At 38.6% G+C, this 16,903-nt stretch overlaps 1 protein-coding gene and 1 long non-coding RNA gene across 13 annotated transcripts in view; one reads left to right on the top strand and one right to left on the bottom strand.

Annotated features, from left to right (window-relative positions):
• Positions 1 to 16,903, top strand: part of LOC140726749 (PC3-like endoprotease variant B) — a 753,656-nt gene that overhangs the window by 675,671 nt on the left and 61,082 nt on the right. For both annotated transcript variants that reach the window (XM_073043532.1, XM_073043531.1), the window contains exons 14-16: positions 7,099 to 7,209; positions 10,812 to 10,905; positions 16,367 to 16,552. In XM_073043532.1, coding sequence (XP_072899633.1) covers positions 7,099 to 7,209; positions 10,812 to 10,905; positions 16,367 to 16,552 — 391 coding nt within the window. The remainder of the gene's footprint in view (positions 1 to 7,098; positions 7,210 to 10,811; positions 10,906 to 16,366; positions 16,553 to 16,903) is intronic.
• The window catches only part of LOC140726751 (uncharacterized), a 178,135-nt gene that overhangs the window by 55,637 nt on the left and 105,595 nt on the right, over positions 1 to 16,903 (bottom strand). For 10 of the 11 annotated variants that reach the window (XR_012098715.1, XR_012098719.1, XR_012098717.1 and 7 more), the window contains 3 exons: positions 16,552 to 16,650; positions 13,727 to 13,834; positions 1,305 to 2,779 (listed from right to left, as the gene is read on the bottom strand). This is a non-coding gene — a long non-coding RNA (uncharacterized lncRNA). The remainder of the gene's footprint in view (positions 1 to 1,304; positions 2,780 to 13,726; positions 13,835 to 16,551; positions 16,651 to 16,903) is intronic. The other variant, XR_012098713.1, reaches the window with a different exon arrangement.

Genomic DNA, 16,903 nt, shown 5'->3' on the forward strand with positions numbered 1-16,903 from the left:
TCATTGTACTGAACCAGAATATTGCCTTAAAATGCATAAGTGCAGTTATTACAGCACAGAAGGAGGCTCTCAGTAGTCCATTCAGTGCTTTCTAGTGGAAGCACTCCAGCAGTCTCAATCGCTCTCTCCTTATTTCCCTGAATCGACAAAACTTACAGAATTTCCTTTCTCACGCGGAAACACAAGAGACTGCAGATGCTGGAATCTTGAGCAAAACACAGGACACTGAAGGAACTCAGTAGATCAGGCAAAATCTACCAGAATGCTCTCTTTCTCACTTACCTGTGTCATCAACTATTACATCACTTGCCTATTCTTTATATCAAAACATACTTTATTTATAACAAAAGATATTTAGAAGAATAAATCGTGCAATGCCTTTTCATTCATTGTATTAATTTCTGTTTCATTTCTATGCCACTGCACTCATTGCCCACTGGGGTGGTATACTACTAACAATAATTGAGTCCTTCGGTAGCTGAAGAGCTGTGTGCGATGGCCCTTCCCCACCAAGTGGCTGCGCAGTGCATCCTCCGGCATCTGTTCTTGCAGCCTAGAATATGCAGGTCGGCAGCATTCCTCAACGCACATCTCGATGTGCTGACCATCAGCAACTTTCCGGCAGACCAAAAAGCATCTTTCACTGTGCTGATGAGCTGCCAGCAGCCCTTGATGTTCATCGCCGTGTGTGTAGCTGGGAGCAGCCTGTAGATCAGAGAGTCCTCTGTCTCACAGCTTCCCGGGATGAACCGTGTCGCAGGTCCTTGCATCTTTCTCCACACCCTCTTCATAAACCCACAGGCATATTTTTTTAACAAAATAAACTTCATTCATAATTTTAAAAATTACAAGAATAAACCACTCAATACCTTTTCATTCTTTACCTATAAGATCAATGCTTTCCCTATTGTTCTAATACATTCATACACACTAATAGCTCTGCTGTCAGTCATGTGGCATTCTGGAGTTGTATACTATCTGCTACAAAAATTCAGGGGCTTCTTCCCTACACCCAACCCCCCCCCCCCCAGTAGGAGAAGAAGCCTTCACCAGTGAGACTTGCAATGGCTGCACCAAGCCTCAGTGCACCCCGCAGCACACACTCCTGCAGCCCGGAATGTGCCATTTGGCAGCATTTCTCCACAGGCATCTCAATGTGCCGGTAAACCAACGAGTTTCGGGCAGACCGAACAGCGCCTTTCATCCAGCTGATAATCTATCAGCAGCACTTGATGTTCGTCACCGTGTGCGTCCCCGGCACACCCTGTGCCATTAGCTACACTGGGGGGGTGGGGGTGACTTACAGAGCATGTGGCTGCCCATTCTCCTTTGGGATGTGGTAGGAAACCACAGCATCCAGAACCAATCGGGATAATCACTGAGAGAACAAGCAAACTCCACACATTCAGCAGTACAGGTCCAGAATTGTCCCGGTAGTTGTGAAGCAGCCAGATTAACTCCTCCATCCATGTGCCATCATTTACTAAGGTATAAAAATACAAACAGACAGACAGACATGCTTTATTGATCCCGAGGGAAATTGGGTTTCATTACAGTCGCACCAACCAAGAATCGTGTAGAAATATAGCAATATAAAATCATAAATAATTAAATAATAATCAGTAAATTATGCCAAGTGGAAATAAGTCCAGGGCCAGCCTATTGGCTCAGGGTGTCTGACACTCTGAGGGAGGAGTTGTAAAGTTTGATGGCCACAGGCAGGAATGACTTCCTATAACACTCAGTGTTGCATCTCAGTGGAATGAATCTCTGGCTGAATGTACTCCTGTGCCTAACCAGTACATTATGGAGTGGATGGGAGACGTTGTCCAAGATGGCATGCAACTTGGACAGCATCCTCTTTTCAGACACCACCGTCAGAGAGTCCAGTTCCACCCCCCACAATAAACCAGATATCTGCAGGGTTCTAATATCTATAAACCTTCTGGTGTGCTCTTACAGTAAAATCTAAAGTCCGGTGCCACTATGCAGCATTTATTTAAATAAATGCAGCTAACGTAAAAAGTTCTAAATTAACTTCATCCCATATCATTCCTGATCTTCACTGAACTGTCTGGTGCAGGTTATTCAAGCAATGCCCCATTGTATGTGCTGTGTCCTAGAAGGGATGCAGAACCATCAAATTCAGTTTAAAAAAAACACCAGCAACTCAATAAAATAATCAGACAGAAATCCCGAAGCATCTGACAGTAACATAGACAAGAGAGAATCTGCAAAAGACAGTTACACAGGGAAAGTTACCCTCAAATTTTTCTCCATTATCTCCATTGATTAACACATTAAGGAATTAATCAGACATTTAAACTTCAATCTAAACAAGCTTAAATAAAAATGGTAAATACCTGATGCACTCAACAGGTCAGGCAACATCTACAGAGTGACAAAGAGTCTCTAGACATCAGCCTCCGTTTCTCTTTCCACAGGTTTCCACCTTACAGTATATTTTGGATATCCATTATATTTTGAAATTCCATTATTTGATTTTATTTTTTCCCATTTTTCTGTTGTATTCTAATGAAGGGTCTCAGCCCTAAAACATCCATTTTATTTCTCTTTCCAGAGTTGCTGCCTGACCTGCTGTTTGCAGCAATTTCTGGGTTTTTTTAAATTTCAGACTTGCACATCTGCAGGAATTTTAAAAAATTTCCATTGACAAGGGATACTTAACTGACAGCAGTCAAAGACTAGGAGATGGCACCTCATATTCTTAAAGCCTTTGTTGAAGGGTATTGGCCATTTACCTCAAAGCCTCTTGCAACTGAAGGAAATACAGAGCAGAAGTTCAGAATTAAATGAAGTTAAGTAAGTGAAATTTATTTGTAAGACAGTGTAAATGAGGACAGTATGTGTTGGAAAAGAAGAAGACAATTTGCTGGAGGAACTCCACAGGTCAGGTGTATCTGTGGAAGCAGAGGGATGATCGATGTTTCCTATTGAGTACCATTGGGAAGAAGACCAGGAGAGGTATCCTAGGTGACCTGTCCAATAATTACCCATCAAAAACACATTATTGATCACAATTGTAGAGGTGTTCGTGAAAACTTGCTTCATACAAATTAATAAATCCTATCCATTCCTGCAATCGACGTTGACTTCCTACAAAAATACTCTATTTTTGGAAGACTTTGTGAGGAATGTGAATGGCTCTATCTGAATGCAAGATTTGCATTTTTTTTAGCTAGTCAGGCTAAAATAATGTTTTTACAACGAATACAAAAATTGTCTTTAATTACTTGATTCAACAAATCTCCCAACAATGGTGAAATAGTACTGTTTGGAGATTGGTATCAAAGATTGTTAAATTGTACTTCTGCTGCGCATCGTGTCTTTTCTTGTCACCATACAATGTCACATACAACACAGAGGAGTAATACTGGTCCATGAAAACATGTTGCCTGATCTATCCAAAATACACTTGCTATTCTTTAGCATTCTAATGGCTTGTTCTATGGATATCTGCTTGCCTCATGTGGTTGATTGTAATTTTATTCTTTGGATTTGAACACTGTTGCCTTGGTTTAAAACTACTCCAACTTGTGCACAAGTGCTATCATTGAAGAAGCTATATTTGAACAATTCATGAATTGTTCAATATTAATTTGTGTTTAAGTCTATAGTATTTACTGAAAATAACTGAGGAAATACTCCTGAGGACTTGCTTAAAAATGTGGCTTTTGTATTTTTTACATTGCTAAACTCTATGTTCACAATATATTCCGTAGTGCCTACCAAGCAGTTTTCTTTAAGAATGCAGCTTTCAAAAGCAGATATTGTGTAAAGCCTGCTGACCAATCACATTTCTTTGTGGACATCTAATAGAATATATTAGTCAGTGACTTGGCTGGGTATCTCAGAGGGAGGAAAACCAGGATTAGTAGAATAGAGGACACTAATGGACGACTTTGAATGTGCAGATATTATTTATTGTCATTTTCAATTTGGTTGCAATTCATCATACAAACCAAAGTTGATACGTTTGCCTAAAGACTTTCTTATTACTGAAAGTGTTTGATTTTGCCAAAGATAGTAACCAAAAGAAAACTTTAAATGGGACCAGAAATATGAAATGAACAATGTAACACTAAACAGAAAGAAAAGAAAATCCCTTTATTGCAGATCACCTTAATGTTTTATGAGTAAAATATCTTCCTAGTCAGTACAGTGAATTGTTCAAAGGCTGTCTATATCTCAACGTGTATGTAGTTGAGCACATTCCGGTCTGGGGTGGAGCTTCTGCTGGCCAAACAATTGTTTTGTTGTTGTTTTTATTTTGTAAAAATGAATGAAGCATGAAGGAAGCAGTAAAAAAGAATCTGCTCCTTAATAAATTGAGTGTAGTGAATAATTCCATTGCAATCTCCACCATGATCTTGAAAGGACCTCATGACAAAAAGTAATCAACAAAACAGCAGCCATGGATTTCACTGCTATGCAGTGAGAAGATTTATCCAGGCGACATCAAGAAATGGGGCAATGAACTCACAGATCACAGTAATGGCTTACCTGTACAATTTCTTATTCAATATTCCACACAAAAATAAGTGTCTTCTCCTGTAGTGTCCTATCAGTATTAGAGGCTATTTTGAAATAGTAATTTCTTGTGTTCAGCCTGTCCGTTCTCAAGGGAAAGAATATTTGGAGCATACCCAATCACTGATTATTGAAAAGCATACTGGCAGAAATTCAATACAGGTTTTACTTGAGTTCTGAATTGTTCTTAATTCCACATCTAGACTGATCTGTTGGATCAGTCTGATTTATTTAGTTTGATAATTGACAAACTTTGTGAATTTATTTTTACAAGAGATAGCTTCACTTTACAAAACTAGTAAGGAGAGTTCTCTCGATTCTTTGCTTGATCTTTCAAACATTATGTTCCTTCTCATTTTGATGAAAGGTCATTGACTTGAAATGGTAACTCATTCTTTCCCCAGAGATACTATCTAACAGTTTGAACATGCCCCTTTGTTTTCTCTCAATCATTCATTGATCATTGAGATCTTTCTGTGAAAATAGTATCACCCTCTCAGAGAAAATCCTCAGTCCTATCAATTCCTTCCTGCATAAATCTACATCTTAAAACTTTTTTCTCTTTCCACAGCTGCTGCCTGTCTTGCTAAGTGTTTCTGGTATTCTTTGTTTTTAAGTCCAACTTCCAGCATCTAGAATACTATAGTTTTTCATTTTCAAGCACACTTAAATTTGGTGTTAACCCACTGTGGAACAGATATTACCTACAGTTGCATGTGGACATAATCTCAGCAGGAAACTTGGAGGTGGGGGAAGTCATAGAAAATTAACAGTCATTATCATTGATTAGCTTTAATGCTACTGCATATAACTAAAACCTATCATTTGCTGCTACTATGGAAATTCCATATTTGTAGGCTAACCACCGAAGCTCATAACACTTTCAAAGGGAATTTTCCTACATTGCAAGAGTTATACGTACTTCACATTCTAAATCAAATTTGTTATCAATTCTATTCAGGAGGAAGTTGGCAGGGACATCTATATTAATTCTGCATTTACAAATTTCATGAAAACAATGATGAGCAGAATTAATTTGTGTGCAAATATTTTCTGCTGCTGAAATTTCATTGTTATTTTAAATGATTTTTCTTCCTGTCAACTTTGGTCCATTTTTCTCTTTCTTTTCCCACCATTTATTTTCACCCCATTTTCACCCTATAGGTTGCTGTTAGTGATGCAAAAATGGTTAGACAACAATAGGCAGGAATCAATCTTTAATTTAAAGAAAAATTCCTGTAGTCCACATATTTGGTTCTAATCCAAGAGATACAGGATATATTGTACAGTATACATGCACACACACATCGATACATACCTATATATATATATATATACACACACACACACACACACACACACACACACACACACACACACACACACACACACACACACACACACACACACACACACACACACACACACACACACACACACACACACACACACACACACACACACACACACACACACACACACACACACACACACACACACACACACACACACACACACACACACACACACACACACACTATATCTCCTGGATTAGAATCAAATAAGTGGACAATCATATATGGTGCATTCTGATTAATTGGGACACATCAGGACCAGTACATTTTGACCTAATTAGCTGAAGTTTCATGGAAATAGTTAAAAAGTTATAAAAAAGACAAACTACCATTTAACTGAGTTACAAACTATGCATTTAAATGAAATACAAAACAGATTAGAACATTAACAATACCACAGTTGTATAACTGTTAAGAATTAATACCCAGTTTTATACAGAAGTACTGTAGTAGTTTTAGTAGTATTCTAATTTATTCTGTATCTTATTGAAATAAATAACTTGTTACTCAGTTAAAAGGTAGTTTGTATTCTTTATACCTTTATAATTATTTCTATGAAAATTGGAGCAAGGGCTTAATTGGGCCAAAATGTAATATTCCCAATGTGTTCCACTGCAGGTGTGTAGGTAGATATAGATATATAGATTGTCCTTGTTGATTTTTACACAACATACACAATTTGACACCATTTAAAACAAAGAATAAACAGCTGTTGAATAACATTGGATTTTCATTAACCTCTAAAGGTATTGCCACCAATATGTTGCCTGTTTTCTTCCTCCTGTTACTGTCCTGATGTATGTTGCTGATGTCTATGAAGCGAGCTCAGAGGTTAGGCTGGTTGGCAGCTAAAGAACAGGCTGAAAAGTCCTCTTGGTTTCAGCAACAGTTTCTAAATAATCTCTTACATCTTCATTAATATAATGACTAGGTTAATTTATCAGAATAATAGCTTGTGTTTAAAAAGGCATGAGTGCAAAAGCTGAAAAGTGCCTTTGAAGACTATTTATGTGCTACCACTAACCTTAAGGAGCCAAAAGACTAAGGATAGAGAAAATCCCCAGTTTCTTCAGTGACTGCCCTTTTCAGTGTGGTTTTTCTCGAAAATGTTATTTACTGGATGAGGTGCAGTGCTTATAATTTTCAGTTCTAACTGTTTATATTCAGTATGTGTCATTGTTTTTGCTCATAGATATGGATTTGGTCTGCTTGATGCTGGGCGAATTCTGAAGGAAGCTGTTACGTGGAAACTAGTTGGTCCTCAAAGGCATTGTGTGAATGATTATGTTTTTCAACAACAAAGGTATGTTGCATTATTTCTCAGGATAAATACTGGACAGACTGCAATTTTATATATATAAAATCTCTGATAACTAATGTATACAGTATAACATAGAAAACTAATGTATACAGTATAACATAGAAAAACATATAATGTACACAGAGATAACTAATGTATACAGTATAACATAGAAAACCCCTAAAAATATGAAATAGCACTATATAGACTTCTGCTGAAAGGTCAGTGACCTGAAATGTGAACTCTGTTTTCCTCTCACAGATGTTATCTGACCTGCTGAAAATGTCCATTTTCTTTTTCCCTTTTTTTTATTTCAGCTTCCTGGCATCTGCAGTTTTTTTTATTTTCCTGGGGAAAATGATCAATGTTAATTACTTTAATTGCAGGCAGTTCCAGGTCACCTGTAATTTTAACTAAAAAAAACTGAAACAACTGTGTGGATTTCAAAGCATTATGGTTACCAAGGTAACCAAAACCAGGGATGCAGTGTTAAGTTTGGCCAGAACATCAGTATTACGCCCCCAAATTTCATCACGAGATTGATACCTGCTTTTTTTAAATTGTTCAATGATTTAGCTGGCTAACAAATAGATAGCTAAGAGATAAGGAGTAACATTTGAGATAAAAATTCCAGAAACATTTAGTAGGTCAGGAAAGAGAAACATAACATTTCAAGTCTGATGCCATTTATCAGAAGAAGGGAAAGCTTTTCTCAGTTTCTGAGTTGTGGCAGAGGGTCCCAGAGCTGAAAGATTAACTTTTCACTTTTTGCCGATGCTGCCAGATCTACAGAGTCATAGAGTTGCCATCATTTTCTGGTTTTACTTCAGGTTTCTAGCATCTGAAATTTTCTGATTTTCACTTACAGCTTGCGTTAGTTTAGTTGAACTCAATCCAAAGCAATTGTATTAAGCAATAACTGAAATAGATTGGAAACAAGTATCAGAGATCCCCCTTCAGATTTCTGTGCAATGATGAGAGATACAAGTAGGCTTGTCTGGTGAGAGTAGGGTTCACATCAGCTGTAAAATTCCCCTCATTCAAGCAGCACTCAAGTTGTTGGCATCTTCTGGGTTGTGTTAGTTATTTGAAGTTGTTGGTCAACTATTGTTCACTTTCTAGATCTTTGATTTGCTTTCAGTTTGGAACATGGACATTACATTTGAAAAGTTGGAATTTATTCAGAGTTGCACACAGCCAAGAGCTTTGCTGGATCTCAGAACTTCTTTCTGACTTATCTACGCATACAACTCTTTAGAAAATTGCTGAAGAACAAGGCACAAAGCAAGCGCATCTTTTCTAATCTTACAGCACAGAAGATGCCATTCATAATGCAAGCACTTTGAAAGAGCAGTCCACACTACCACTCCAATGCTTCTTCCTCAGAACTGTACAATTTCCTGCTTTTTGTTTTTATCTCATTCCCTTCTGAAAGCTCCTCTTTGTCTTCATCCAGCCTGTCAGACACTACATTACAGATTAATGTAACTCAAGTAAAACAAAAGCTCCTCATCTCCCATCTGGCTCTAACTTTAAATCTGCCGCAGGCCTCCTCCAGCGCTGAGTAAGGGGACGGCTGATCTGAACTTTGGCTTCAATCCTACCTTCCTGCAGTCAAAAATATTCTGCCTTAACCTCGTATCTACGTAGTGATTCAGCATCCACAGCCCTTGGATAGATTCACAACCTTCCACGAGAAGAAATTACTTCTCAGCTGAGTCATCCTATCTAGGTTCTGTCTGATCAGTGGTCTGTTTCACTATGGCTCTTGGCTGGTTCTTGGTTTTTTTTTCAGCTTCAAAGGAAGGGGCACCACCTACTCCGGTTAGCATTCACTCAACTGCAAAAACTTGCACAGCCAGTCAAACACAATCTTTGAGGTGTAATATTTATATCAGAAGCTAAATGCTTTAATAACATTTGAGTTTGGATCAAACTGGATAAACAAATATCCTCCATTTGTTCTCTAGTATAGTACAGGAATGCTCACTCAATGGTCTTCACTGCTGCCACTGCCATATCTGCATATCATAAATAAATCTACTGATTGGGGAATTTCTCATTCCCCAGTTACTTCTCAGTAATAAACTCAGAGCTGCTTTCTCATCTTAACCACACCTCAACAACAGCCAAGATTAGAAAGTTGCCAGTGCGTAATTGGATATGTTAACTCCATCCTCTTGTTGAAGTTGATGCATCCAATTCCCCGCTGGAAAATTTACCACGAAGATGCCAGGATAGTGATTGAGAGACTAAGAGCTGCAGATACTAGAAAGCTGAAATTAAAGCACAGAATGCTCACAATGGACAGTGGTTCAGACAGCATCCACAGAGAGAGAAACAAAGCTAATAAATGGAGATATAAGTTGATTACCCTTCCTAAAATTGAGGCAGATTAGAAAACACGCAAATTTTAAGTTGCAAGTATTGAGGAGGGAGGACGAGAAAAAAGGAATGTCTTTGGTGGGGTAGTTCAGGGTGGGTATGGATTTCACAAAGAGAGAAATAGTGAAATCTTCCTGATGACAGCAAATATACTCAAAGGAGAGTTAATCAGAGGGACAACAATGGAATGAACAGTGAAACTGTGCAATATAGAGCATAACTGTTGCAGGAAATCTGAAATAAAGAAGGACAATGGGAAAGCCCAAAATGAAACATGGACAGATAGAAGCTGGTACTTCAAAAGGGACCATGGACTGGACTGAAAAATACTGCAGTTACTGAAATCTGAAGCATGAGTTGTCCTGCAAGGGAACAGAAAGCTGGGGATGCTTGGCTGATTGGTAAACATCTGTGGGGCAGGCTTTGGGATTGTACTGTAGATCTGTTGCCTTACCTTTTCTGTAACTTACAACACATCTTCTTTCTAAAAATGTTTCCAGTTCTGATAAAGGGTCATCAACCTGAAGCAAATAGTGTATTTCTCTCTCCACAATTACTGCCTGATCCCGTGAGCAATTCCAGCAATTTCTGGTTTTACACCAGAATAGTCGTCTCTATTCAATAACACCCGTTAATTTTTCATCACGTATTTTAACAGTTGATGTAATTTGGTGAGTGCCACTAGTACATCCAAATGATCAGATCTAAAAGGCAGATTGAATCAATATTGGAAAGAATATGTATAAGAGGAGTATGGAAATGAAAGGGACCATAACCCAGACTCAAGATTTGATAATCCTCACAAGTGACCAGAGTTGTTAATAATTAATCAATACCAGCAGTATGGCATTTTGAAATGTAAATGTGATGGATGAGGGCACGATTCTGTCATCAGCAGAAACTGATGTGACTAGAATAGGTAACGTGAAGTCCCTGGTGACTGGGGAACGCATGGCTGCAAAGGTAGAACAAGCCATCAGAGAGCATCCCTAGCAGCAGGTAATTATTGCCTTGACCTGCAACTCACTTTCAAGCCTCTTTCCCAGAAGAGATTTTAAAAAATAGACAGAACATTTGAAAAGTGCATAAAAAAGCAGGGGCACTATCTAACAGTGGTGGATCTGTGCCGTCTAAGTGATTGGAATGTGCCATTTTATTTAAAAGCTACTGTTTCTGTAAAATGACTATTTTCCTCTCCTCTCTTCTGTTCAATCCTCCAGATCTATTCCTACAAAAGGTTCTCTGATGCTGAGTCTGAAAACAAATGCATGCCAGGGAAAAGAGAATGCGATTGACACACTCGAGCATGTAGAGGTGAGAGAGGCTCTAACAAGCACAGCTTTCACCAGTCTAACCATATTTCATAAAATGGAGATAAATGAAGCAGGCAATGGCTGACATAAATCAAATTATGTAGAGTCAGAATTTTTTGTGTAAACACTAATAAATATTTTACTGACATTTAAATTTAAAAAATTAATGCTGCCTGTTAAATCTGTCTGACTGTAACTTTATCAGATGAACCGGAATTTAGTGCAATGCAGCACACTCAACCTGCTGGTAACTGAGGCTAATAATAGGATTGTTTATGCTGTAATCCAATAAAAATATTGAAGATTTATTTAGAAGCCAGCACTTGGCAACATGGATACTTCTCTGTTTTGGCATGCCTTTCATTGGTTGATCAATTGACTAGTTCAAGAAAATTAAATGTTTCATCTCAGCAATTAAAAATTGCCAAGATAGAGGTCAGATCTATTTATTTTAGGTTCCTTTTTATCAATTACTGTACAAGTACTCCAAGTCATGTGTTTTCGTTCACTGTAATAGATTATGCAGTGTTGCATGATTCAGCGTCTTAGTCATAGAATCAAGGTTGTACAATCAAGCCCCTTTCTAATGATTTATGCAGATAATTTAATTTAAGCAGGCTGTTTGGCACAGTGCTGAGGGGTTACTGCATTATGGAGATCCCAACCTTTATCTGAGATACTGAAGCAACATATGGTTTTGGACATAAAAGTTTTCAAAACGTTGATTGAAGAAGAGTAAAGAATGTCTAACATTTATACCTGAACCAATACCAGCAAAAACAAATTAATTACTCATTTATCTAATTGCATTTTTGTATATCCCGTTGTGTAGAGGTGGCTGCTATACTTGACTACAATATCAACATTTAATACTTTAACTAAGTACTCTTGGCACTGTTGGCCATAAATGTCAACATTTTCTCTCTTACCACTGTGCTACAGCTTATCTTTTAGATATAGCTATGGCCATAAAATACAATTAGATATAGGAGCAGGATGAGGCCATACAACCCATCAAGTCTGCTCTGCTATTCCATCATGGCTGACTTATTATACCTCTCAACCCCATTCTCCTGCCTTTTCCTGTAATCGATGACACCCTGAATAATCAAGAACTTAGCAACTTCTGCTTTAAATATACTCAGTGATTTGGCCTCTACAGCAATCTGTGGCAATGAATTCCACAGATTCACCACTCTCTGGCTAAAGGAAATTCTCCTCATCTCTGCTCTAAAGGGACGTCCTTATAGTCAGAGGCTATGCCATCACTTGGGTTTGAAACAGTCATCCAAACCACAAATCAATTTGAATTTTGTCTCAGGAAACTTTAAGCATTCCTAATGTGCCACCTTTAATTGCAGGGCAGCAAGCTGGTAAAGCAGATGCTGCACAGTGGGCTCATTGCTGGGATTATTGTTGACAGAGTAGCAATTTCCAGAAAAAGCAACAGAAATTATATTTAAGAAGGAAACTTGCACTTATCATGTCAGCAGGATGTCCCAACCAACGAGTAACTCTTTGAAGTGCAGGCCACAGTTGTTGTGTGGATAAATGTGGCAGCCATTTATCCTTGTATATATTCTCTGTATGTGTACAACAAGATCCCACAAAACAACAGTAAATTAAGTCTCTAATTTATCTGTTTCAGTGCTTTTAGTTGAAGTAAAAATACCTGCCAGAAACCAGAAAAACTGCTACTGTTTTTTTCCAATAGTAAGATTAGCCCATGCAGTTAGCTGGGTTGTCAGCTTCTGTCTTCATTGGAAAGTGCAGTGTGCGCCGCTGTCCGTGCAGTACATTCTCGGTGCTGTACATCAGCCCAACTTGCAACTTTATTTCACGGATTGGCCATCGAGACGGGACCTCGACTGTGCCAAGTTGCAAACTTGATACTCCTCACTTCAACTTCATGAATGCAAAAGCAACAGCAAGCTTTTATTAAGAGAAAACAAACTGCACCCAAATCAATACTGTTTGCAAAAAGGAGATAAAATGGGAGGAAATTGATGATATAATAAGAAATTCTAAATATGGTTGCAGTGTTAATCGACAAAGCAAATATCCCAGTCCATTCATTTACTGAGAATGGCTTAATTCCATAATGATGTTTGATAAAAATTAGGAGTTATTACATGTGCAATATTGATTTTATTTTTTATGTTGCTGTCACTGTAGAAGAAACTCTAATGACTTCTTAATAGATCAGATTAAATTTAGCTTCACTAGAGCCAGACCTTTAACTTATGGAGGTGTCAGGAAAGTACTTGTAAAATCGCCTCATTCAGTGAAACAATAGGCTGGCACCTCCATGGTTACAAAACTGACACTACAATGAAATTGAATTCAGTGTTGCAATCATATGTGAATTTTGTCAGTGTTCTCAGCTGTGCACTTAACATAATAGCCCCACTGGTATTAAAATGTAGGATAATTATATGTTGTTTGATGTCCCACACTCCTTTTGCTGGGAATAGGACAGAGGACTGAGATTGAGCGCATGATGATATAGTTAACATGAACCCATATTAATGCAGAGTTGCTAAAAATAGAATTGTCATTTTGGATTGCATTGTTGTTCCATATATGTACTTTATTTGGGAGGGATTAGAGGAAGTCGATGCCTGGATTGAGGCATGGGGGGTCAGGAGGAGAAATTATTGAAAGTAATCAAGACATGGAGCTGTAAAATTGAATGCTTTCCCTGTCAGTATATTGCATGATTCATAGAATTAAAGCTGGCCTCTAAACTGTTAGAATATCAGATTACTTTCCCTGTGGTGGGGAACCTTGCTTACTTTATAAGATTATCATGGGCAGTGTACCTGCAATTTTTCTGATATTCACTTGGAACACTTAGTGTCCTCTTCACTGATGTATACTCAGAAAATTGTCCTGGAGATTACAGCTACAAACCTGTCAAAGAAAAAAATCTGCACTGGTGTGAGACAGTTAATTGTTGTAGCATTTTCAAAGGTTCATTTATTATCAAAGCATGTATCCACATACAACTCTGAAATTTGTCTTCTCCAGATAGCCACGAAACAAAGAGTGAACATGAAAGTCGTTCAGAGTGAAACATCAAACCCACTCCCCTCCCCCGCAACAGAAAAAGAACGGCATCCCAATAATCAACCTGCCAAAACACCCCTCCCCCACACAAATCGAAACAGGAACATTGACCCCCCAAAAAACAACCCCACCCCCTGCACAAAAAACTAACGGAACACTAAAAGAACATCAACCTCCCTGTCCCCAAACATCCAGCCCTCGGACAACAAAACGGAAAAGGAACAGACGATAAAAGTGCCCAAAAATTGTGTCATTTTCATACATTGCAGCATTTACCAAAAACTCAGTTGAAATTTCCCAAGTTCTTCCTGCAAATGACTGATATGTTGCACTTTTATCTCAGATAAATTAAATTGAAGAAACACTAATACCACAGGCAATGTCCGCAGATTACAAAAATTAGATACTCCCTGTCATCAAGCCGCTCAAAATCCTATTGATTTCACATTTTTTGTTGGGGTTTTCAATAACTTAGTTGAACTCTAAAGCCTTTGAATCCAAATGTGAGGAAGATTCCTTCCCAATTCCCACTTCCATGCTGCTGATCCAATTTGTCACTATGATGACCAACCAATTGCTTCTCATTTACTTGAGGCCCAAGGATCTTTTTCAAACAACATTAGTCCAATCTTTTTGTGCAATTTCCCCACTGATTTCCTACAAGGAGATTTTTATTAGCCGTAACATAATATTCTGAGCTTGTGTATTATGACACCGAAGTGGCCATTTGACTCATCAATCTGTACTGGATCTGAGCACTGAAATGGACCATTTAGCCCAACCAAGAAGCCCATCCAGGCTAGTCTCTTTTGCCAGTGTTTGGCCCATGACATTCTGAACTTTTACTACCATACGCCTATCCAAATGCCTTTAAAAGTTGTTATTGTACCTACATCAACCACTTCCTCTGACATTTCATCCACATACATTACACCCTCTGTGCAAAAAAAACTACCTCCTCAAGTTCCTACCAGATCTTTCCCTTCACAGCTTAAACATATGCCCTCCAGTTCTTGATTCCCCAACCCGAGGGAAAAAGTTTGAGTGTCTTCACCCTACCAATGCCCCTCATGATTTTATGCACCTCCATAACATCACCTCTCAATTTCCTAGACTCCAATACAAAATGTTCTAGCGCTCACTATAACTCAGTCCCTTGAGTTCTGGAAACATCCTCATAAATTTTTTCTGCACGCTTTCAAGTTTGATAACATCTTTGGATGGCCAAAGCTGAACTCAATACTCTAAGTGCAGCCTCATCAGCATCTTGTACAACTGTATCATGACTTTCCAGCTTCTGTACTCGATACATTCAATGCTGAAGACCAGCTTGCCAAGTCTCCTTCACCACCATCTCCCCATGACACCTCTTTACTAAACCACATACCTATACTCCAAGATACTCTGCTCTCCAACATTCCCCAAGATCCACCAGTTCATAGTGAATGTCCTACCTTGATATGATTTTCCAAAATGCAACACCTCATGGTTATCTGAATCAAAATCCCTTTACCATCACTTGGCCCGCTTACCAGATGATCAATATCTCCCTGTAATTTTTGATAACTTTCTTCATTAATTACTATACCACTTATTTTAGTGTCATCAACAAACTTCCCATGCCTTGTACATTGTTATTCAAATCATTAAGGCAGATGACAAACTTGGTCTCCCCTTTCATGAGACAGGAGCAATATCTCTCTCTTCTTCATCAGTGAAAGAGAGGGCCTGTTGTGATGGACAGTAGTTTTTGATGGACTCTGGATCATGGTCTCTAGGGTCTTGCTATTGCTTGCAAAATGGGTGGTGGTGGGGGTGGGGGGTGTGATTCCGATGCTTTTTGCTGGAACAAGTGGGAGAAGAGGAAGGGGGAGGGTTGATGCTTTGCTGCTGGGTGTGCATGGGGGAGAGGGGCTTTGGGATTGTAATGTTTTGCTGTCATTCAGTCTTTTGGGTTTTTCTCTCTCTGTTTTGTGGATCTCTGCGAAGAATATGGATTTCAGCTTGAATACTGTATACTTGCCCTGACAGTAAATCGAACCATTGAACCATTGAAACAACAATGACCCGATAGCAGCCCAGAATAACTTTATAAGAAGAATCATTGTATAATGATAATTAAGTGTCAGTCATGATGGTTCATTACTCTTCAGTTCTTTAGTTTGAATCCTTCGATCTGAAGATAAAAATCACTATTGTGGCCTTGGATTTATCTGTTATGATTTCCCAAAGCAAGAGCCAGGAAGGAAATACAGTGCAATTGCTGAAAAATGTTTTATGATTGTGACGAATCTCGCATGAGCATTTTATACATCAAACAAAACCCTGGGAACAGGTGTTGACTGGGCACGTTTGTTTGATCGTGCAAATACTAAAGGATCTGACTTTTTCAGGTGACTGTCACCCTATCAAGCATTTGCCGTGGAGACTTAAGCATTCATCTCACCTCCCCAAATGGTACCAAATCTGAACTCCTGGGATTTCGTAAGATTGATAACAGCAAAATGGGACTAAACAGCTGGACATTCATGACCGTCCACTCCTGGGGAGAGAACCCCAAAGGCAAATGGGAACTTACAGTGAGTATGCTTCAGCTTGCTTTAGCTTCAGTTTGTTTGACTTATGGCCTTCAGGATCCTGCTTTGTGAATTTCAGTCAATGTACATGATGATGCAGACTGCAGAATAATCAACAGATCTTACTCAGTTCTCATTCATTGGAAACATAAATTCACCAGTCAAAATAAGGGAGGAAAGAGTTGAAATTATACAGCAGTTTGAATGGCTTTCATGACTTCGGACTCTCCCAAAGGCTCCAGTGCCATTAACATGCTTTTGAAGTCACATTTGTCAATTGGGCACTAATATTATTGTCCTTCTGAAAAGAATTTGTTAGGCCAGGGTTTTCTTTTCCATTCCCACTTATCACCA

This window comes from Hemitrygon akajei, chromosome 4, assembly GCF_048418815.1.
Source record: "Hemitrygon akajei chromosome 4, sHemAka1.3, whole genome shotgun sequence".
Classification (NCBI taxonomy): domain Eukaryota; kingdom Metazoa; phylum Chordata; class Chondrichthyes; order Myliobatiformes; family Dasyatidae; genus Hemitrygon; species Hemitrygon akajei.